The sequence below is a fragment of the Saccopteryx leptura genome, chromosome X, assembly GCF_036850995.1.
Source record: "Saccopteryx leptura isolate mSacLep1 chromosome X, mSacLep1_pri_phased_curated, whole genome shotgun sequence".
In the NCBI taxonomy this organism is placed as follows: domain Eukaryota; kingdom Metazoa; phylum Chordata; class Mammalia; order Chiroptera; family Emballonuridae; genus Saccopteryx; species Saccopteryx leptura.
In genome coordinates this window covers 64,368,693-64,391,497 of record NC_089516.1, presented here as the reverse complement: position 1 = coordinate 64,391,497, position 22,805 = coordinate 64,368,693, and the positions used below count along the sequence as shown (strand labels likewise).

At 36.8% G+C, this 22,805-nt stretch overlaps 1 protein-coding gene across 6 annotated transcripts in view; it reads right to left on the bottom strand.

The window, feature by feature from the left end:
* HDAC8 (histone deacetylase 8) overlaps positions 1-22,805 on the bottom strand; it is a 288,934-nt gene that overhangs the window by 64,835 nt on the left and 201,294 nt on the right. The window contains exon 11 of one of the 6 annotated variants that reach the window (XM_066357093.1): positions 555-581. The exons of the other annotated variants lie outside the window; for them this stretch is intronic. Coding sequence (XP_066213190.1) covers positions 570-581 — 12 coding nt within the window. The 3' untranslated portion in view covers positions 555-569. Of the gene's footprint in view, positions 1-554; positions 582-22,805 lie in introns of those variants that run through there. 6 annotated transcript variants of the gene reach the window in all.

Genomic DNA, 22,805 nt, shown 5'->3' with positions numbered 1-22,805 from the left:
TATTTAATAAATGGTGCTGGCCAAGACTTGGAAACAACCAAAGTGTCCCTCGATAGAGAAGTGGATAAAGAAGATGTGGTAGATATATACAATGTAATACTACTCAGCTATAAGAAATCATGACATAGCAACATTTAGGACAACATGGATGGACTTTGAGAACATTATAATGAGTGAATTAGTAAATCAGAAAAAGCTAAGAACTATATGATTTCACACACAGGTGGTATATAAAACTGAGACTTATGAATATAGATAAAAATGAAGTGGCCTGGCCAGGCGTAGGCGTAGTGGATGGAGCGTCGGACTGGGACACGGAGGACCCAGGTTCGAGACCCCGAGGTCGCCAGCTTGAGTGCGGGCTCATCTGGTTTGAGCAAAAAGCTCGCCAGCTTGGACCCAGGGTCGCTAGTTTGAGCAGGGGGTTGCTCAGTCTGCTGAGGGCCCGCGGTCAAGGCACATATGGGAGAGCAGTCAATGAGCAACTAAGGTGTCGCAATGAAGGACTGATGATTGATGCTTCTTGTCTCTCTCCGTTCTTGTCTGTCTGTCCCTATCTATCCCTCTCTCTAATTCTGTCTCTGTAAAAAAAAAAAGTGAAGTGGTTACCAGGGGGAAGGGAATGTGGGGGAGGGGGGTAAGAAAAGGGATGGGGGCAAGGGAGTAAATAGATACAAATTTATGGTGACAGAAAATGATTTGACTTTAGGTTATGGATGTACAACATAATCAACAATTCAAATGCTAGAGAAATGTTTACCTGAAACCAATGTGCTCTTATTGATCAGTGTCACCCTGTTAAACTTCTAAATAAAATAAAAAATATAAGTTAAAAAATAAATGGTGTTGGGAAAACTGGAAAGATAGATACATGCAAAAGAGAATGAAACTAGATCACCTTCTTACACTATATACAAGAATCAACTCAAAATGGATTAAAGACTTAAATGTAAGACTCAAAACCATAAACCTCTGATTTCTTTTAGCAATATTTTTTATGATATATCTTCTAAGGCAAGGGAGACAAAAAATGAATAAACAAATGGGACTACCTCAAACTAAAAAGTTTTTGAACAGGAAAAAACTATCAACCAAAGGAAAGACAATCTACCTCATGGGCAAAGATATTTGCCAATAATACATTGCATAAGAAGTTAATATCCTATTTTTTAAATTTTCTTTTGCTATGCAGAAGCTTTTTAGTTTGATCTAGTCCCATTCATTTATTTTTGCCTTAACTTCTCTTGCCTTTGGAGGCAAATTTATAAATTGTTCTCTATGGCCAAGGTCCATGACCTTAGCACCTATGTTTTCTTCTATGTAATTTATTGTTTCAGATCTTATATGTAGGTCTTTGATCTATTATGAATTAATCTTTGTGCATGGGGACAAACTGTAGTCAAGTTTCATTTCTTTGCATGTGGTTTTCCAATTTTCCCAACTCCATTTATTGAAGAGGCTCTCTTTTGTCCATTGTGTGTTTTTGGCTCCTTTGTCAAAGATGAATTGTCCATATATATGTGGCTTTATTTCTAGGCTCTCGATTCTGTTTCATCTATCTGTATGTCTGTTTTTCTGCCAATACCATGCTATTTTGATTATTGTGGCTCTGTAGTATAATTTGAAGTCAGGTAGTGTGATAACTTTGGCTTCATTCTTTTTCTTCAGGATTTCTTTGACTATTTGGAGTTTTTTATGGTTCCATACAAACCTGATAATTTTTTGTTCTATTTCTTTTAAAATGGCATTGTAATTTTGATGGGGATTGCATTAAGTTTATATATTGCTCTGGGTAATATAGCCATTTTACCTATGTTGATTCTTCCAATTCATGAACAGGGGATATATTTTCATTTAATTGTGTCTTTTTCAATTTCTTTTAATAATGTTTTGTAGTTTTCAGTATATAAGTCCTTCAAATCTGTTAAGATTACTACTAGGTATTTTATTTTTTGTTGCAATTGTTAAAGGAATTGTGTTTTCCTTTTAGTTCATTTTGCAATGTTTCATTGTTGGCATATAGGAAGGCAGTGGGCTTTTGTATATTGATTTTGTATCCTGAGGCTTTACTATCTTGGTTTATTGCTTCAAACCGTTTTTTGGTGGAGTCTTTGGGGTTTTCTATATACAGGATCATGTCATCTGCAAAAAGTGATACCTTTACTTCTTTCCCAATATGGATGCCTTTTATTTCTTTCTCTTGCCTGATTGCTCTGGCTAAAACTTCCAGTACTATGTTGAATAAGAGTAGAGAGAGTGGGCAGCCTTGTCTTGTTCCTGATTTTAGAGGAAAAACATTTTTTCACCATTTAGTATGATTTTTTGTGTGTTTTGAATATAAAGGGATGCATCTTACCAAATGCCTTTTTTTCTGCATCTATTGATAGGATTGTATGATTTTGTGTGTGTGTGTGACAGAGACAGAGAGAAGGACAGATAGGGATAGACAGACCAGAAGGGAGAAAGATGAGAAGCATCAATTCTTTGTTGTGGCACCTTAGTTGTTCATTGATTATTTTCTCATATGTGCCTTGACAGAGGGGTCTACAGCAGAGCAAGTGATCCTTGCTCATGCCAGCGACTCTGGGCTCAAGCCAGCAACCATGGGGTCATGTCTATGATCCCACACTCAAGTCAGCAACTCCATGCTCAAGGCTGATAAGCCTGCGCTGAAGCCGGCAACCTCGAGGTTTTGAACCTGGGTCCTCTGTGTCCCATTTTGAAGCTCTATCCACTGCATCACCACATGGTCAGGTGGGTCATATGATTTTTGTTCATTATATTGTTGATGTGGTAATCAACAGTTCAAATCCTATAGAAATGTTTGCCTGAAATCTATGTACTCATATTGATCAATGGCACAGTGTTAAAGTTAATTTTCTAAATAAAATTAAAAAATTAAAAAAGAAGGCCCTGGCTAGTTGGCTCAGTGGTGGAGTGTCGGCCTGGCGTGCAGAAGTCCCAGGTTCGATTCCCGGCCAGGGCACACAGGAGAGGCGCCCATCTGCTTCTCCACCCCTCCCCCTCTCCTTCCTCTCTGTCTCTCTCTTCCCCTCCCGCAGCCGGGGCTCCACTGGAGTGGGGATGGCGTGGACGCTGGGGATGGCTCCTTGGCCTCTGCCCCAGGCGCTAGAGTGGCTCTGGTCGCAACAGAGCGATGCCCCGGAGGGGCAGAGCATCGTCCCCTGGTGGACGTGCCGGGTGGATCCCGGTCGGCGCATGTGGGAGGCTGTCTGACTGTCTCTCCCCGTTTCCGGCTTCAAAAAAAAAAAAAAAAAGAAGAAAAAAAAATTTAAAAAAGAAGTTAATATCCTAATGTATCAGGAAAGCATACAACATAACACACACAAAAAAACCCCAAACAATCCAATTAAAAATGGACAGAGGATCTGAACTGTTATCTTTCCAAAATACATACAGATGACCAACATACATATCAAAGGATTCTCAATGTTACTAATGATTGGAGAAACGCAAACTTAAACCACAAGAAGTTACCATTTTACATCTGTCAGAGTGGCTATCATCAATAAATCAACAAACAACAAGTGTTGGTGAGGATGTGGAGAAAAGGCAATCAATACTCATTCACTGTTGGTGGGATTGTAAATCGGTGTATCCACTATGGAAAACAGCCTGGAGTTTCCTCAAAAAATTAAAAATGGATCTACCTTATGAACCAGAAATACCACTTCTGGGTATTTATCCAAAGAAATCCAAAACACATATTTGAAAAGATACATGCACCCCTATGTTCATTGCAGCATTATTTACAATAGCCTAGATGTGGAAGCAAACCAAGTGTCCATTGATAGACAATTGGATAAAAGGGGTGCAGAATACATATACAATGAAATATTATTTGGCTGTGGAAAAGAATGAAATATTATCATTTGTAACAACATGATGGACCTAGAGGTTATTATGGTAAGTGAAAGAAGTCAGAGAGGACAAATACCATATGATTTTACTTGTATTTGAAATCTTAAAAAAAACCCAAAAACAAAATAAATGAACAAACAAAACAAAGAAACTCATAAAAATAGAAAACAAACTGAGGTTGACAGATGGGAGGTAGGTGAGTGTGGCTGAGTAAAAAGAGGTGAAGGGATTGAGAAGTACAAATTGGTAGTTACAAATCAGTGATGAGGATATAAAGTGCAGCCTAGGGAAGATAGTAAAAAAAATGTAAAAAGAAGCAGGTGAAGTTAATAGTAAGAATATTCAGCAGTGGGCAAAAGTAGGTTTACAGTTTTGAGTACATGAAACAGAGTTTATTCAGTATTATTTTTTAATTATTGTATTATTTATTTGTCTTATAACTGTAAACCTACTTTTCCCCACCCCTATATTTTATTTAATACAATTATTCAAAATATTATCATTTCAACATATACAGTGGTACCTTGAGATACAGACAGACCAACATACGAATTTTTTAAGATATGAGCTGCGACCTGGTCCGTATTTTTGTTCGAGATCAGAGTGAAATTCTGAGATATGAGTCGTGATTCAGGAAGCTGCCGCTAGTTGGCACATTGGCACATGGGTCCAGTATCGGCAGTTTGATATACGAGTTGACTGACTTATGAGCTAGGTTATAGAACGAATTAAATTCGTATCTCAACGTACCACTGTAATCAATATAAAATTATTAAAATATCTTAGTAAGTCTTTGCATCCCAATGCGCATCTTACACTTACAATGCATCTCATTTGGACTAACCAAATTCCAAGTGCTGGTGACTACTATATTGGGCAACATAGCTCTAGATCCTTGCTATTCAGTGTGTTCCCTGGACTGGCAATATTGTATCACAGGGAGCTTGCAAGAAAGGCATAATCTCAGGCTTCAATTGGACTTACTGAAATCAATGTTTGAATTTAACAGGTCCTAGGTAATATAACATGAATATTGAAGTTTGAAAAGTAAAACTCTATACCACCTCATTTGGGGATAAAGGTCCAGTATACCATAAGTATTATTGTAATATAAAATGTAACCCTCTGGTTGAGTAAACACTGTAGGGTTTACTGAGCTGAAGAGAACATGGTCACTGCTTTCAGGAAACTTACAACTGCCAAACGATGACTAGAAATAATACTCCATACAAGAAGTCTAGTATTCTTCTCCATTAAATATACTAAATAACATTTCCATCTTAAATGTAAATGTGGCAACTAGGCACTGGATTGATCAAGCAGGCATTCAACTCAAGAGGTTCATGGGCATTAAATATACTAAATAACATTTCCATCTTAAATGTAAATGTGGCAACTAGGCACTGGATTGATCAAACAGGCATTCAACTCAAGAGGTTCATGGGACAGAAACAAAACAGTTTCACTCCATTTCAAACTGGCTCACAGCAATGGTCTGAAGCAAGCTCTCAGGCTTTAGGACATGAACTCAAAGGGTTCTTCTCAAAGGGTAGCCACCCTGTGTTTGTATAATAGGAAAGTTATAACATTCATCATGCTCAAATTCAGGAACTGTGCACTCGAGTCAAGAGAAACCTGACAGTCTGATTTCCAGGTTCCAGTGACTTATAATAGGAATTCCTATTTAAAGCAAAGAAAATAAAAACAAGGAAGTGCCAGTCCTTGTTTCTGTGTGTAGGTGTTGACAAGCTATTAAATCATTAGGCTGTCCCTTGCCAGAAGCAGCAGAATAAATCTTGGAAGTTGACAAATGGTCAGCAGCTCTCTGTGTGCCTACACACTCAGAGGCATACACAAAGGGCACACTGTTTCCCTTGGTTTATCTCTTGGCTGTGTAAATATTTCATCGGACATTTGGATTGAATTCTGAGCTAGTTTCCCACCAAGATGATGGTTTTTAAATCTGCTTTCATCAGCCTACAATAAACTGTCTAACCTGTCTTCACAGTGCAGTATACTCTGCCCACTGGCAAACAGAACAAATGGAATGAAGAGATCCCCGACATACTTTTCTCAGCTGTCTGAAGACGAGGAATTGCACCCAAGCTCTGGCCAAGCCAGAAACACAAACTATGAGGTGCTTGCCTCATCCCACCAGCACCCATGAGCCCTTTCTAGACTAAATTAATGCCAATAGGAGGTTATAATACATAATTTGGGCCTGCCATCCTATTAAGACAACTGTGCTACTGCCAAAGATGAGGAAAGACGTAATCTCATTCATTCTGGGTTGTATTCATGCTGGCTTCTCTTCAGTTTCAGGTGAATTCCTTTATTTGTCCAAAATGTAGAAAATACTATGATAATATAAACCACAATTTATTGGCTCAGAAATCTCCTATAAAAGAAAGGAGGTACTGATAGATGCTACAGTGTGATAACCCTTGAAAACATTATGCTAATTAAAAGAAGCCAGTGAGGAAAGACCATATATTGTAGAATTCCATTCATATAAAATGTTCAGAATAGGCAAATCGATGGCTACAGAAAGTATATTAATTATCACTAGGGTTGGGGGGAGAGGAATGTGATTGACTATTAGTGGGTATGTGATTTCTTTTGGGGTGCAAAATGTTCTGAAACTATGGGGCCCTGGTGGTTTCTGGATGTCCCAACCCCAAATCCTCTTTCATAGAGGGGGACTGGTGGGCATGTATTGCTTCCGCCTTTTCACCATCTAGACCTTTTGCTTCTGGTGGCAGTGCCCCAACTTGCCTTTGGAGACTACCTTTCTCCCACTCACATTATGAAAAAAAATTCTGGAATTAGATAGTTGTAGTGATTGCATAATTTTGTGAATACACTAAATAGCACAGAGTTGCACACATTAAATAGGTGAACTGTATGGTATGATAATTATATCTTGATAAAGGTCCAAAATATTAAGGGTCATTAAATGTCTTCTTTCCTCCCCTCTGTCAAACTCTTATAGATCAATCTTCTCAGCCTTCCTATTCTATATTCTATTTATAAGAGAAAAAAGAAAAAAGGAAGACATGCAAGCTGGTACTAGGAAAGCTACAGGATAAGGAGGGTCTATCCTGTTTATTGCTACAAGTCCTCTATAATTCATTCATTCATTCATTTATTCATTCATTCATTGAAAGTCTGCTATGTACCAGGCCCTGAGGATAAATAGTGCATGAATGAATCCTGACCTTCTTATCAGGAGGATAAGACAATGATGTACTTGATATAGACCTTGAGATATCCTAGATTCATGAATTGCCATTTGAATCATCAAAGTTTAAAATATGCTAATGAAAATAATAGTGTCATTTATATTCCTTTTTTTGAAAGTTGGGAATTCATGGATGGTACACTTCTAATTTAAAAGTTTCAGTAACTGAAGTGTAAAGTATATTGGACAATTTATAATAATAGTAAAGCAAAATATTTAAAGAACAAGGAAGAATGCAAACTTCCTGTTTCTCTATGATATTGTAAGTAAGAGTACTTAATAAAAATAGCCAGAACAGAAATGTGAAAACATATATTTGAAGATTCTTCCTTTAAAAGAAATTACTTTTGTAAATCCACAGGGTTAATTAAGAGGTGACATTTTTTTTTCTTTTTTTTTTTGTCAATGTAATGAAGATGCTGGTAATACTTCTGGTGTTGGTGTATGAAAAGCTGATACAACAGAACTTAATTGTTTATTTTTTCTAGCAATGTGTTGTATGGAGAAATAACATTTGATCTTTGGAGTTAGGCAGGCCTGGGTTCAAATCTAGCTCACACTTTTAATTCAGGCCTTGTTCTCTTAACAGCTTTTGAGTTGCTCTTCTTATCTCTCAAAGTAATCCTTTGCACAGCAGCTTATATTACCTCTCAATAATGAAAACTGAAAATTTTAAATCTTACTGTAAACACTTCAGTGATACCATATCTTGTATTGGAGGGTCTAAGCTACTCTGCATGACTCATAAAACATTGACTCCATAACTTGGCCCCAACACACCTCTCAAATGATATCTCTTACCATTATCCACCTTACACTTTTCACATATTTTTTGTACTTGCACACAGACAGATACACAGTGCACCTACTCCTCTACTCAGGCTGCTATGATACCTAGAACCACTTCTATCCTTCTGTGTCTGGTTTACTTTGAGTCACTTTTGCATTTGTGGGAGAGTAGCAGCATAACTAGTATGAGTATAAATTCTTGAGCCAGATGCCAGGACAAGTTAGAGTTTTATTCTAGCCTCTTTTCCCTTACTTTGAAAGCTAGATTAAGGCAGTTGAGATATTGACAATAATAGCAAACAAAACAAAATGTTAATTTCCAGCATGAGCTATTTTAAAAGTATTTTACTTAAAAAACCTGAGAAAGTAAAAGATGTATATGGTACAAAGTTCAAAGAACAGAAAAGGGTATTTAGTGAATGAATAAAATTCTGCCATGCCCTAGACACTGAGTTTCTTTACCGGTGTTTTTGTGACTCTTTCAAGAGAAGGACTGCCAAAAATGAAAAATACAATATCTGAATTGAAGAATACACTAGAAAAAATAAACAGTAGGTTGGATGAAGCAGAGGATCAAATCAGCAATTTGGAAGACAAGGTAGAAAAAAAACACCCAATCAAAGCATCAAGAAAAAAATGAATTTAAAAAGTGAGAACAGTTTAAGAGACCTCTGGGACAACATCAAGTGTAACAACATCTACATAATAGGGGCACCAAGAGGAAAAGAAAGCAAGAGATTGAGAGTCTATTTGAAAAATTAATGGCTGAAAACTTCCCTAACCTGGTGAAGGAAAAAGACACACAAGTCCAGATAGTATAGAGTCCCAAACAAGATCAATCTGAAGAGGTACACACCAAGATATATCATAATTAAAATGGAAAAGGTTAAAGACAAAGGGAGAATCCTAAAAGCTACAGGAGAAAGACAGTTAGTTACCTACAAGGAAACTCTCATAAGACTATCAGCTGATTTCTCAACAAAAACATTTCAGGCCAGAAGGGATTGTCATGAAATATTCAAAGTGATAAAAAGCAAGGACCTACAACCAAGACTACTTTACCCAGAAAGGCTATCATTTAAAATTGAAGGAGAAATAAAGAGCTTCCAAGTCAAGAAAAAGCTAAAGGAGTTCATTACCACCAAACCAGAATTACAAGAAATGTTAAAGGGTCTATAAGAAAGAAGAAGAAAGAAGAAGAAGAAGAAGAAAAGAAGAAGAAGAGGAGGAGGAGGAGGAAGAGGAGGAAAAGGAAGACAGAAGAATATATCTGACAAAATAGACTTTAAAACAAAGACTATATATAGTAAAAGAGAACTAAGTGCAGCTAATGATAATGGGAGCAATCCAGCAAGAGGATATAATTTTTGTAAACATGTATGCATCCAACATAGAAGCACCTAAATATGTAAAGCATATCTTGATGGACATAAAGGAGAGATTGACAATAAAAGTCAAAGTAGGGGATTTTAACACTGCATTGACATTAATGGGTGGATCTTCCAAATAGAAAATCAAAAAGGAAACAGTGGCTTTAAGTGACACACTAGATCAGATTAATTTAATTGATAACTTCAGAGCATTTCACCCCAAAGCAGCAGAATATACATTCTTTTCAATTGTACATGGAATATTTTCTAGGATAGACCACATATTAAGGTATAAAACAAGTCTCAATAAATTTAAGAAGACTGAAATCATATTAAGCATCCTCTCAGACCATAATAGTATAAAACTAGAAATCAATCACAAGGAAAAAAAAGTGAAAAGCACACAAAGACATGGAGGCTAAATAACATGTTACTAAAACAATGAATGAATTAATAATGAGATCAAGGAAGAAATAAAAAGATATTTTGAAACAAATGAAAATGAGAACACAACCCAAAATGTATGGGAGACAGTGAAAGCAGTTCTAAAAGGGAAATTCATAGCACTAAAGGGTTTATTTTGATAAAGAAAAGAAAATCTCAAATAAACAATTTAACATTACCCTTAAAGAAACTTAAAAAAGAACAACAAAGCCCAAAATGAGTACAAAGGCAACAATAACGATCAGAGCAGAAACAAATAAAATAGAGTCTAAAAAAGCATCATAACTGGCCAAACAGCTCAGTTTGGTTAGCATGTCATTATGATACACGAAGGTTGCAGGTTTGATCCCAGGTTAGGGCACATAGAAGAATCAACCAATTAATGAAGAAATAAGTGGAACAACAAAACAATTTCTCTCTCTTTCTCTTTCTCCCTCCCTCCCTCTCTCTACCTAAAATTAATAAAACATTTAAAAATATTAAAAAATCAATGAAACCAAGAGCTGGTTCTTTGCAAAGAAAAACAAGATTGACAAACCTTTAACCAGCCTCATCAAGAAAAACAAGAGAGGACACAAATGAACAAAATCAGAAATAAAAGAGAAGTAACAAATGACACTAAAGAAATACAAAGGATTGTAATAAAATATTATATACAACTATATGCTAACAAATTGGACAATCTGGATTAAATGTAGAAATTCCAGAAAACATACAATCTTCCAAAACTGATCAAGAAGAATTAGAGAATCTGAATAGACAGATTACAACTAGAGAAATTAAAACTGTAATAAAGAAACTCCCAATAAACAAAAGTCTTAGACTGGATGGCTTCACAGGTAAATTTTACCAAACATTCAAAGAAGGACTAACACCTTTCTTTCTCAAACTATTCTTTCTCAAAAATTCAAGAGGAAGGAAGACTCTTAAGCTCTTTTTATAAGGCCAGCATTATCCTAATTTCGAAACAAGATAATGACACTACACAGAAAGAAAATCATAGGCAATATCCTGATGAACACAGATGATAAATTCCTTAACAAAATATTAGCAAACCACATCCAGGAATACATTACAAAGTCATATACCATGATCAAGTGGGCTTTATTCTGAGGATGCAAGGTTGGTACAATATTCACAAATTAATAAATGTAATACATCACAAAAACAAAATGAAAAATAAAAACCACATAACTATATCAATAGATGCAGAAAAAGCATTTGATAAAATCTAGCACCCATTTATGATCAAAACTCTCAGCTGAATGGGATTAGAGGGAACATACTTCAATCTAATAAAGGCCATGTGTGACAAACTCACAGCCAACATCACACTCAATGGACAAAAGCTACAAGCATTTTCTTCAAGATTAGGAACAGGTCAGGGATGTCTGCTCTCACCACTCTTATTCAACATGGTACCAGAAGTCTCAGCCACATTAATCAGATAAGAAGAAAAATAAAAGTCATTCAAATTGGAAAATAAGAAGTAAAATTGTCATTTGCAGATGACATAATACTGAATATAGAGAACTGTAAAGACACTACCAAAAAACTAATAGAACTGATAAATGAATTCAGTAAAGTAGCAGGATACAAAATAAATATCCATAAATCCATAGCAATTTTATACACCAATAATGAACCATCAGTAGGGAAACTAAGAAAATAATCCAATTCAGGATTGCTTCAAAAAACAATAAAATATGTAGGAATAAATTTAACCAAGGACGTAAAAGACCTGTACTCAGAAAATTATAAGACACTAAAGAAAGTGAAAAAAATGCAAATAAGTGGAAGCATATACCATGTTCATAGATAGGAAGTATTAACATTATTAAAATGTATTATTCAAAGTAATCAATAGATTCAATGCCATTCCTATCAAGATATCAAAGGCATATTTCACAGAACTAAAACAAATATTTCAAAAATTTATATGAAATCACAAAAGATCCTGAGTAGCCTCAGCAATCTTGAGAAAGAAGAACAAAGTTGAAGGAATCACAATATCTGATATCAAACTATACTACAAGGCCATAGTAATCAAAAAAGCATGGTACTAGCATAAAAACAGACATGTAGGTCAATAGAACAAAATAGAGAACCCAGAAATCAACCTACATCTGTATAGTCAATTAATATTTGACAAAGGAGGTAAAAACATACAATGGTTTAAAGATAGTCTATTTAATAAATGATGTTGGGAAATGTGAACAGATATATGCAAAAAAAAATAAAAGAAGAAGAAGCTAGACTAACTACCTTCTTACATTGTACACAAGAATAATCTCAATGTGGATTTAAATGTTAGACTCAAAACCATAAAATACCTAGAAGAAAATATAGGCAGTAATGTCTCAAACATTTCTCATAGCAATACTTTTTCTGCTCTATTGTCTCTGGTAAGGGAAACAAAAGAAAAAATAAACAGATGGGACTACATCAAACTAAAATGTTTTTGCATAGTAAAGGAAACTGTCAACAAAATGGAAAGACAACCCACTGAATGGGAGAACAAAGTTGCCAATGACACATCTGATAAGGGATTAATATCCAAAATTTATAAAGAACTTAATACCACTCAACACCAGTAAAAAGACACTTCTCCAAAGAGGAAATACAGACAGTCAATAGATATGAAAAGATGCTCAATATCACTAATAATCAGAGAAATGCAAATTAAAACCACAAGGAAGCACCACCCCATACCTGTTAGAATGGCTGTCATCAATAAATTAACAAACAAAAGTTGGTTGGGATTTGGAGAAAAGGGAGCCCTCATGCACTGTTGGTGCAGTCACTGTGGAAAATGTATGTAGCTACCTCAAAAATTAAAAATGAAACTTCTTCATGATCCAATGATTCTACTTCTAGGAACATATCCAAAGAAACCAGAAACACTAATTCAAAAGAATATATGTTCCCCTATGTTCACTGCAGCATTATTTACAACAGCCAAGACTTGAAAGCAGCCCGTGTTCATCAGTAGATGAGTGGATTAAAAAAAAAAAAGCTATGACACATTTACACAATGAAATATTATTTAACCATAAAAAGAAGGAAACCTTATATTGCAACAACATGAATGGACCTGGAGAGCATTATGCTAACTAAAATGAGCCAGTCAGAGAAAGACAAATATCTTATGATTTCACTTATATGTGAAATAGAATGAGCAAGATAAACAAAATAGAAAAAACCTCATAGATATAGAAAACAGAGATTCACAGCTGTCAGAAGGGAGGGAGCTTGGAGGTTGGGTGAAATAGGTAAAGTGGTTAAGCAAAAAAGAAAGAAAGAAAGAAAGAAAGAAAAACTCATAGATACAGAAAATAGCATGGTGATTACCAGGGGGAAAAGGGATTGGGGAGGTAGGAGATAGTAAAGGACAATAAATGGTGGTAAAAGGAGACCTGAATTAGGGTGGTGATATATTATAGAATTGTATACCTGAAACCTATATAATTTTATTAACCCATGTCACCCAAATAATTTCTATAAAAAAGAAAAAAGAGATGGATTGCATATGTAAGCATAAAAATATAATTTTAGCACAGAATGATATCCTGCTTTACACAGTGTTCTGTACTTTTTTAATTTAACAATATTATGTTGGAGATCCTTTCACAATGTACTATAATATTTAACCAATTTTCTACTGGTAAGCATTTAGATTGTTTCTAAACTTTTATAAAGTTACCCATTTTTTAATCTATTTTTTCACTGAGGTAATTTTTGCTAAATATAAATTTCAGGTGTACAACAATATAATTCATACTCCATTGTATACTCACCACCAAAAGTCTATTATAGTTTCCATCAATTATTGTGTATTTAACCCCCTTTCTCACTTTGTCCTCCTCCAGCCCCCTTCCACTGTGGTAACCACCATTCTGTTGTCTGTATCTATGAGTGTTATTATTATTTCTAGTTCACTTATTTTTTATATTCTATATAGTTTTTGTCCTTTTCTGACTTATTTTACTTAGCATAATACCCTAAAGACCCACATGTTGTAGTAAATGGCAATATTTCATATTTTTCTATGGCTGAGTAGTATTCCATTGTATATATGTATCACATATTTTTTATCCAGTCATCTGTTGAAGAACACTTCTGTTGTTTCTGTATCTTGGCTACTGTGAATAATGCTGCAATGAACATGTGGGTACATATATCTTTTCAAATTAGTAATTCCATATTCTTCAGATATATACCCAAAAGAGGAATTGCTAGTAGTTCTAGTCTTAATTTTTTGAGGAACCTATATACTGTTTTCCATAGTGGCTGTACTGATTCACATTCCCACCAGCAGAGAATGAGGGTTCCCTTTCCTCCATACCTTCTCTATACACGTTATTTCTTGTCTTTTTGATGATAGCCATTCTAACAGGTGTGAAATGATATTTCATTGTGGTCTTTACTTAAACTTTCCTAATAATTAGTGATGTTGAATATTGTTTTATGTGCCTGTTGGCCATGTGTATGTCTTCCTTGGAAAAAATGTCTGTTCAGATCCTCTGCCTATTTTTTAAATCAAACTGTTTGTTTAATTTTTGTTGTTAAGACATATGAGTTTTTTAAAAATATATTTTTGGATATTAACTCCTTATCAGAAGTATCATTTAGAAATATCTTCTATTCAGGAGATTGCCTTTTTGTTTCATTGATTCTTTTTATTTCTGCTGTGCAGAAGCAAAACTATTTCTTTAGACCTTATGCATACTCTTGCAGTACCCCTGCTCATCAGAAGGGAAGCTTTTCTTAAAATCTCAATTTTATTATATTTTTTCCAATAAAAATTGTGTTTACTGTGATTTTGTTTTTTAATTACAAAGGTAATACATTTCATTTGCAGATAACATGAAAGATATTTTTAAAAAACAAAAAGATCACTTATATTTCTAACACTAGTTAACATTTTGATGAGTGTCCTTCTAGTATTGTTTTTTATCTACATATCTATACTTTACAAATGGTCCACTGTCATATTTGAGGGAAAAATATGTGATAAAATATAGTTAAAAAACAATAATAGCTTACCATATTTTAGTCACTAAAACACCTTAAGAGCCTCATCCCATTTAATGCACACAACAACCATAGGAGGTATGGACTATTCTCCTCATTTTTTTTATTTTTTATTTTTCTGAAGCTGGAAACGGGGAGAGACAGTCAGACAGACTCCCGCATGCGCCCGACCAGGATCCACCCGGCATGCCCATCAGGGGCGACGCTCTGCCGACCAGGGGGCGATGCTCTGCCCCTCCGGGGCGTCGCTCTGCCGCGACCAGAGCCACTCTAGCGCCTGGGGCAGAGGCCAAGGAGCCATCCCCAGCGCCTGGGCCATCTTTGCTCCAATGGAGCCTTGGCTGCGGGAGGGGAAGAGAGAGACAGAGAGGAAGGAGGGGGCGGGGGTGGAGAAGCAAATGGGCGCTTCTCCTATGTGCCCTGGCCGGGAATCGAACCCGGGTCCTCCGCACGCCAGGCCGATGCTCTACCGCTGAGCCAACCGGCCAGGGCCTATTCTCCTCATTTTATAGATAGGAAAACTGTGGCACAAAGAGTTGCTCAGAGTCACACAGCTAAAGAAGTATTAGGACTGGGATGTGAGCTTAGATCTATTGGACCCCAGGTCATGCTCTTACTCAGTGTACTCTACTGCCTCTTCCAGTCTTCAGTGCCTAGAAGAATTGAAAATGAATAGATCCTAAGACCCCATAATTCCATTTGCAGCTCTGTACTCCATAGGAACTTCTATATGTGCCCAAAGAGACAAGTACAAGAATGCTCGCTGCAACTGACTGAAATCAGTAGTATAAAAAATCAGGACTGATGTAAATCTCCATGCGGATGTAAATGGATAAATAAAACTTAGAACCTCCATATAAAGAAATATTACAAAGCAGTTAAATGAACTGAACTAGATCTGAGTGGATACATCTAAAAAACAACATCAAATGAAAAAAACCAGGTTACAAAATGATATATACATCATGGTACCATTTGTGTAAATTTAAAAAAAAGTTCCATTCATCATTCCTTCTCAACTAAATTTTGTTTTTGATTACTGTGAAAATGGACTGGAAAGATACATATCAAATTCATGCTGATGGATGCCTTTCAGGTGTTGGGAGCAGGATAGGATTGAGTGTGAGAGTCATAGAATATTAAATTACCTATAATAACTTATTTTTTTAAAAAAGATATAAATCTAAAAATGTCTTAATGAATTTCAATTCTGAATAGTGGGAATATGTGCATTTGTTGTATTTTTCTCTGCTACTATACTGTACCTAAGAATACTATCAACTGGTGTTCACTGAGCACTTACTATGTACAGATATATATAGTTCTAAGTATTTCACATCGGATGACTCATTAAATTCTTACAAATAATCAAGTAGGTACCACACTAACGCCATTTTACAAATAAGGAAATAGAAGCACAGAGAGGTTAAATAACTTTCAAGTCACACAGTTAGAAAGTGGTGGGTATATCTTGTTCCAGAAACCATGCTTTTACCCTATATTACCTTTACCTTTCTTAAAATTCTGAAATTTTAAATAAAACAGCACAAAACCAAATTCCTAAATACTGAGAAAATGCAAACTAGGAGAATGAACACAACTGTGCAGTTGTTACCTTACCTGCCACTTTTTCTTTGTATTTTTTATATTAGACTAGGGATGGTAGTGAGGGCTCCACCTTGGAGCTAAGCTAGGTAAGAGGATCCTCTCTCTCTTGAGGGAACCAAAATAAAAAACTCCACTCTCCCTCAAAAACAAAACATCAGTTGGAGCAAAATGAGACAGTCTCAGTTGGGGGCACTATAGGGCACACACTCAATTTGAACCTGTGTGTGAACTGGAGTTCATAGGAGTTAGCTAAGCCTAGTTCCTAGACTACAAAAGGTTGAGCGGGAAGATGCTGGCAACCAAGTAAGGTAGAAAAATGAGACTGGGAGGAAGGAGAGAAACTCTTCCTAAGACAGAAGGAAGTAGATATATGGTGCTGAGGAGTGGAGTACTAGGAGAAAATAGAAGGATAGAGGGGGCAAGAGGTGTTTTCATAACTCTTTCTGCTTTAGTATCTGGTTTTAGTAGAGCATCCCCCGCTCCATGGAGTTACCATGAAAGCAGCTTCTAGGCTCTAAGTAAATTACAGACAAGGAAACAGTAGGGTGGGAAGAGATGAATACTGCTCTTCTGGGAAGAGAGTCTGAAGAGCAACAGCCAATCATATGAGCAACAAAAAACACTGGGAGACATACAGGACAGTGGTGAAGAGTTCAGACTCCAGAGCCAGCCTGCTTGGGTCTGAATCCTGGCTCTGCCACTTATTCATTCTGCCAACTTGGGCAAACCATCTGTGAAATGGGGATAATAGAATTAATTGTTAAGGATATAGATGCATCAAAAGCACTTTGAACTGTGCCAGGTACACGGTAATCACTTTAGAAATGTTTGATGTTATTATCATCATCATTGTATCTGAGTACCTACTTGTTTCCAGTACTAAACACAGTATTTGCCTTTGCATTTAGTTTAGTTGGGGAAATGAGTGAATGAATTACAATGCAATATGATAAGAGGTCAGATGCAATATGATAATGTGTCAGGGGTACTATAGGATCTCAGAGAAAGATGTGATTAACTGAAGGGGAGAAGTGACTAGGCAGGACTTCATAGACAGATATAGCAGTTGGAGCTTTAAGGAAGAGTAGGATTTCATCAGGCAGCCATTTAGGAGGAAGAACATTCCTGGTAGAAGGAATATATTGGTCAAAGGTGTGGCTGGAATCATAGTGAAGAACAGAGGAAGGGTGATATAGTAGAAAAAATCGATTAGGGTCCAATCTAGAATGATGCTGTGTACTCTTCTAAGAATTTTGGACCGATAAGCACTGGGAGGTGTGTGTGTGTGTGTGTGTGTGTGTGTGTGTGTGTGTGTGTGTGTGTGTGTGTGTGTGTGTATTTCAAGTAGGGGAATAACATAATTAAAGTTGTATTGCTGAAAAATAACTTATCTGAATGATGGATTATGGATGGAAAAACTGGAGGGAGAAAGACCAGTTAAGCTGCACTGACATTCCGACACCCAACCCATACCTCCTCCTCTAGTGTTCCCTTTATCAATCAATCATTCACCTAGTTGCCTATGAAAGAACTTTAAGGTCCTCCACGACACTTCCCTCTCCCTCACCCCTACATCTAATTCAACAAGCCCTGTTGATTCTACTTTCAAAATTAATTTGGAATCTAAACTACAACAACAGCCTCCTAATTGGCCATTCTAGTTCCACTAGTGCACCTCTCTAATCTGTTGTCTATCTATGCAAATGCTAGCATCATTTAACACACACACACACTGCTATGGACTGAATTGTGCCCCCCTCAATTCATATTTTGAATCCCTAATCCCCAATGTGACTGTATTTAGAATAAGAAAAAGATTAAGATTAAATAAGGTCATAAGAGTAGGGACCTGATCCCATAGGATTAGTACCCTTATAAGAAGAAACATAATTTTGTTCATTAGATTCCACATGAGTGAAGTCATATGGTTCTTGTCTTTTTTTGCCTGGCTTATTTCACTTAGCATAATACTCTCCAGCTCTATCCATGCTGTTGCAAAGGGTAAGATTTCCTTCTTTTTATGCTGCAATAAACATGGGGTGCATATATTCTTTTGAATTAGTGTTTCAAATTTCTTTAGATAAATTCTCAGAAGTAGAATAATGGGTGGAGGGATTAATCAGAAAAGAAAAAACTCATGGACATTGACAAGTGTGATGATTGCAAGGAGGGGGGCAGTGAGACATGGAGAAGGGTGTAGTGGGGACAGATGGTGATGGAAGGAGACTTGACTTGGGATGGTGAACACACAATGCAGTACACAGGTGATCTGTTGTGGCATCGTGCACTTGAAACCTGTATAATTTTATTAACCAGTGTCACCCTAATAAATTTAATAAAAAAGAAAAATAAATTTTTAAAAAGCCAAACTAGGCCTGACCTGTGGTGGCGCAGTGGATCAAGTGTCGACCTGGAATGCTGAGGTTGCCAGTTTGAAACCCTGGGCTTGCCCAGTCAAGGCACATATGGGAGTTGAGGCTTCCTGCTCCTCCTTCCCCCCCCCCTCTCAAAAGGAATAAAAAAATCTAAATAAAGCCAAACTAAAAAAAAATAATAGAAGAGACATCAGAGTTTGTTAGCACTTTCATGCACATGTACTACTGAGGAAAAGTCATGTAAGGACACAGCAAGAAAGTGGCTCTCTGTACACCAGGAAGAGAGCTCTTAATCAGGAATTGAGTCTAATTGACCTTCATCTGGGGCAACTAGTTTCCAGAACTGTAAGAGATTCAATTTCTGTTGTTTAAGCCACACATCCTGGGGTATTCCATTATGGCAATAAGAACAGCTGGAGTATGCACACACACACACACGCCTGATCTTGGTCTTCCCTTGTTTAAAACTCTCTAGTAGCTAGCTGCTCATTACTTGGTGCTCAGAAGTCTAAGTCCTCACCATGGTTTAGTAATTACAAGGTCCTGTAATTTCTGGCTCATGACTACCTCTCCAACATCTCCTCCCATTCCTGGATTTCTCAGCTCTGGTTTACTGTCTCTCCCTCAGTTCTAAGGGGCACTGCTCTATTCTCACTTGGGGTCCTCACACAGGGTGCATCCTTTGCCAGGAAAGCTCTTCTTTCAGGCTCTCTGACTAGTTGCTTCCACTTGGCCTTCAGAGCTCAGCTTTAATTTTACTGAAGGCTCACTGATGCTTCCCCAGATTAGCGTACCTTTTCATGTCATATGCTCTCAACTTCCTCTAAATTCTACTTGGCAGACCTCATCTCAGTTGAATTTAAATAATTAATTTGGTAATTTTTTTAATGTTGTCCACCCAGCTAAAATGTAAGCACTTCAGGACAGGATTTATACCAATATTTTTAACCACTGGGTTCTTGAGTGTGTGGCATACACTAAGCACACATTACCAGTGGTGCGATTGAAATAATTTAAAAACATGTTCTATGCCCTAATGACCGTTTTAAGTATAAAAAGTGATATACTAAAAGGTAGTTTATTATTTTATGCATTTAATACTTAAACAACAATAATAAAAGAGGTACACAAAACTAGATTGTTACAAGAAAGAGTTTTAAAATATTAATAAAAATATTAAATAATACCTGTCAAAAACCAATAAAATTGTTATTTAAGGTATGTCCATGTTGCTTCTTGATTGGTATGCTCGCCTGCAATTTTTTTCACCTATGTCTGGAATTAACATGACTATAGGCGCTTAGAATACACTGTTGTGCAGATGAATGTCAAAAAAGAGTAAAGAATGTAAATTTGTGATTTCCACATTGGGTGGCTGCCCAGGTGCCCACCTTAGAGAGAACCCTGATGACAAGTGCCATTTTAACAACCAGTTTGCTGAACTCAGCAAAAAATTAGGTATCGGTTCTGCTGAACCTGTGCAAACCAGCTAAATCCCACCACTGCACATTACTTGTTGAATGAATAAATGAATGAGTGAGTGAGTGAATGAGACTATTGCAATGGGGGTATAAACCATAGCAGGGACACTATGGTGACTAGAATACAATTTACAACTTGTTTCCAAATTAAAAAAAGCCTTAATGACTACACCTATGTATTTGGATTTAAAAATATTATTAGTAGTAAAATTTGTAATTAAGAGAAGTCATACTCTCATGATCCTAACAGTGCTATTGCTGGAATCCACGCCCCCCCTATTCATATGTTGAAGCCCTAACACCTAGTGCAGGGGTCCCCAAACTACGGCCCACGGGCCACATGCAGCCCCCTGAGTCCATTTATCCGGACCCCGCCGCACTTCCGGAAGGGGCACCTCTTTCATTGGTGGTCAGTGAGAGGAGCATAGTTCCCATTGAAATACTGGTCAGTTTGTTGATTTAAATTTACTTGTTCTTTATTTTAAATATTGTATTTGCTCCCATTTTGTTTTTTTACTTTAAAATAAGATTTGTGCAGTGTGCATAGGAATTTGTTCATAGTTTTTTTATAGTCCGGCCCTCCAACGGTCTGAGGGACAGTGAACTGGCCCCCTGTGTAAAAAGTTTGGGGACCCCTGACCTAGTGTGTCATTTGGAGACAAAATCTTTGGCAGATAATTAGGTTTATACAAAGCCATAAAGGTGGGGCCCTTATGATAGGATTAATACCCTTATAAGAGACACCATTGAGCTTGCTTGTTCTCTCTCTCTCTCTCTTCCTCCCATGTGAAGACACAGAAATAAGACAGCCATCTACAAGCCAGGAAGAGTGCCTTCACCAGAAAATGACCATGTAGGCACCTTGATCTTGGACTTCAAGCCCCCTTAGTTGTGAGAAAATAAATTTCTGTTGTTTAAGCTACCCAGTCTATGGCATTTTGTTATGGCAGTCTTAAGTTTACTAGTGCACTGTTTTGGCTACAGTATTTGTTCTTGGTTTTGCAGTGTCTTGTGTCATTTTTTTCTAATTGTTTTCTGGGTACAGCTTATATCTCCCCACTAGGTTCTCCCCTAGAAGGCATGGATCTTGTCTTATAAATCACCATAAATACCTACAATGAAGTTGAGCACACAGGGGTCGTCAATAAATGCTTAGAGAGATGCTAAGTGTTCACAGCTAGAAAAGGATGCTGACACTCTGGAGTTGGTGCCAGTTTTGTCACAGATGTCCTAAGTGTCTCTAAACAAATTAGCATATTTTCCCCTTTCTATCCATTTGTTTCTTCAGCTGTGGTGTTGCTTCTCACCCTTACAGTTTTGGTGAGACTTAAATATACTCCATTATTTTCAGAACCATTGTGAGGAAGCAGACTAGGTTTCTGAGTCAGAAAGCCCTGGGTTTAAAATTTCATTTTCTACTTACTAACATTGATTGGAACATGGATCTTGTGTGAAGTGTTTCATTTACATTGATTCATTCAGTCTTCACAGCCATCCAGCAAAGTGCATATAAGGATCACTGTTTTAGGGATGAGGAAGCTGAGCTTATGAGACTAGGTAAATTACCCAGAGTCCCACTGCTATTTAGAGGATCAAAATCCCAGACTGTTTGGCTCAAAATTCCATACTCTTTCTACCATGCTATAGGCTCCAAAACAGGATAAAGGTTAATGTTTAGAAAAAAATAACCTTCTACATTGTATTTTGCAAGACACTATACATCAGAGACAAAAGTTCTTGTCTTTATTTGAGGAAAAAGGAAGCTGCCACCCTAATATTTAAGTAATATAAGGCTAGTCAGAATCAGGTTTTCAAAGGGGGCCATGACTCCAAAGAGATTATGAGCCATTTCACTAGGCCGAGGGTGCTATGAGGGCAGGGAGAAGCTGCCTTATTTACTTCTGTATTCTTACAGTCTAGTACTGTGCCTGGCTTTAGGAGTCACTCAATAACTATTTGTGGAAAGAATTTACCTGGTGAAGTGCAGGGGCTGAAAGAGTACATTCTGTGGCCTGGTACTGTGGCCTCTAGAAAGGTGTAGCTATAGAGATTAGGCCTGAAAGAGCAAGTGAATGAAACAAGATTTCCTGGTAGGAATTTTCCCAAGGACTGGATCCAGACACCCAATAAAGGAAATACAAGTGTACTTGCTTATAATTTGCAAAGGTTTATATCTAACTATATTTTCTGTCATCTATCTACCGATGATTTTCAAGGCAAAAAGTTATTACTACCCTAAAGGTTATTGTATAATTTATAAAAATAATAAATTTTATCTTCTCTTTCTTTTTTTAATTTTTTTTAAATTTATTCATTTTTAGAGAGGAGAGAGAGAGACAGAGAGGGAGAGAGAGGAGAGGCCGAGAGAGAGAAGGGGGAGGAGCTGGAAGCATCAACTCCCATATGTGCCTTGACCAGGCAAGCCCAGGGTTTCGAACCGGTGACCTCAGCATTTCCAGGTCGGCGCTTTATCCACTGCGCCACCACAGGTCAGGCTCTTCTCTTTCTTAACAAGAAAAGAATAGGTAGTACCATATTATGCTATCAAGGCTGTTCAGTGCAGGCAACTCATATCTTTATC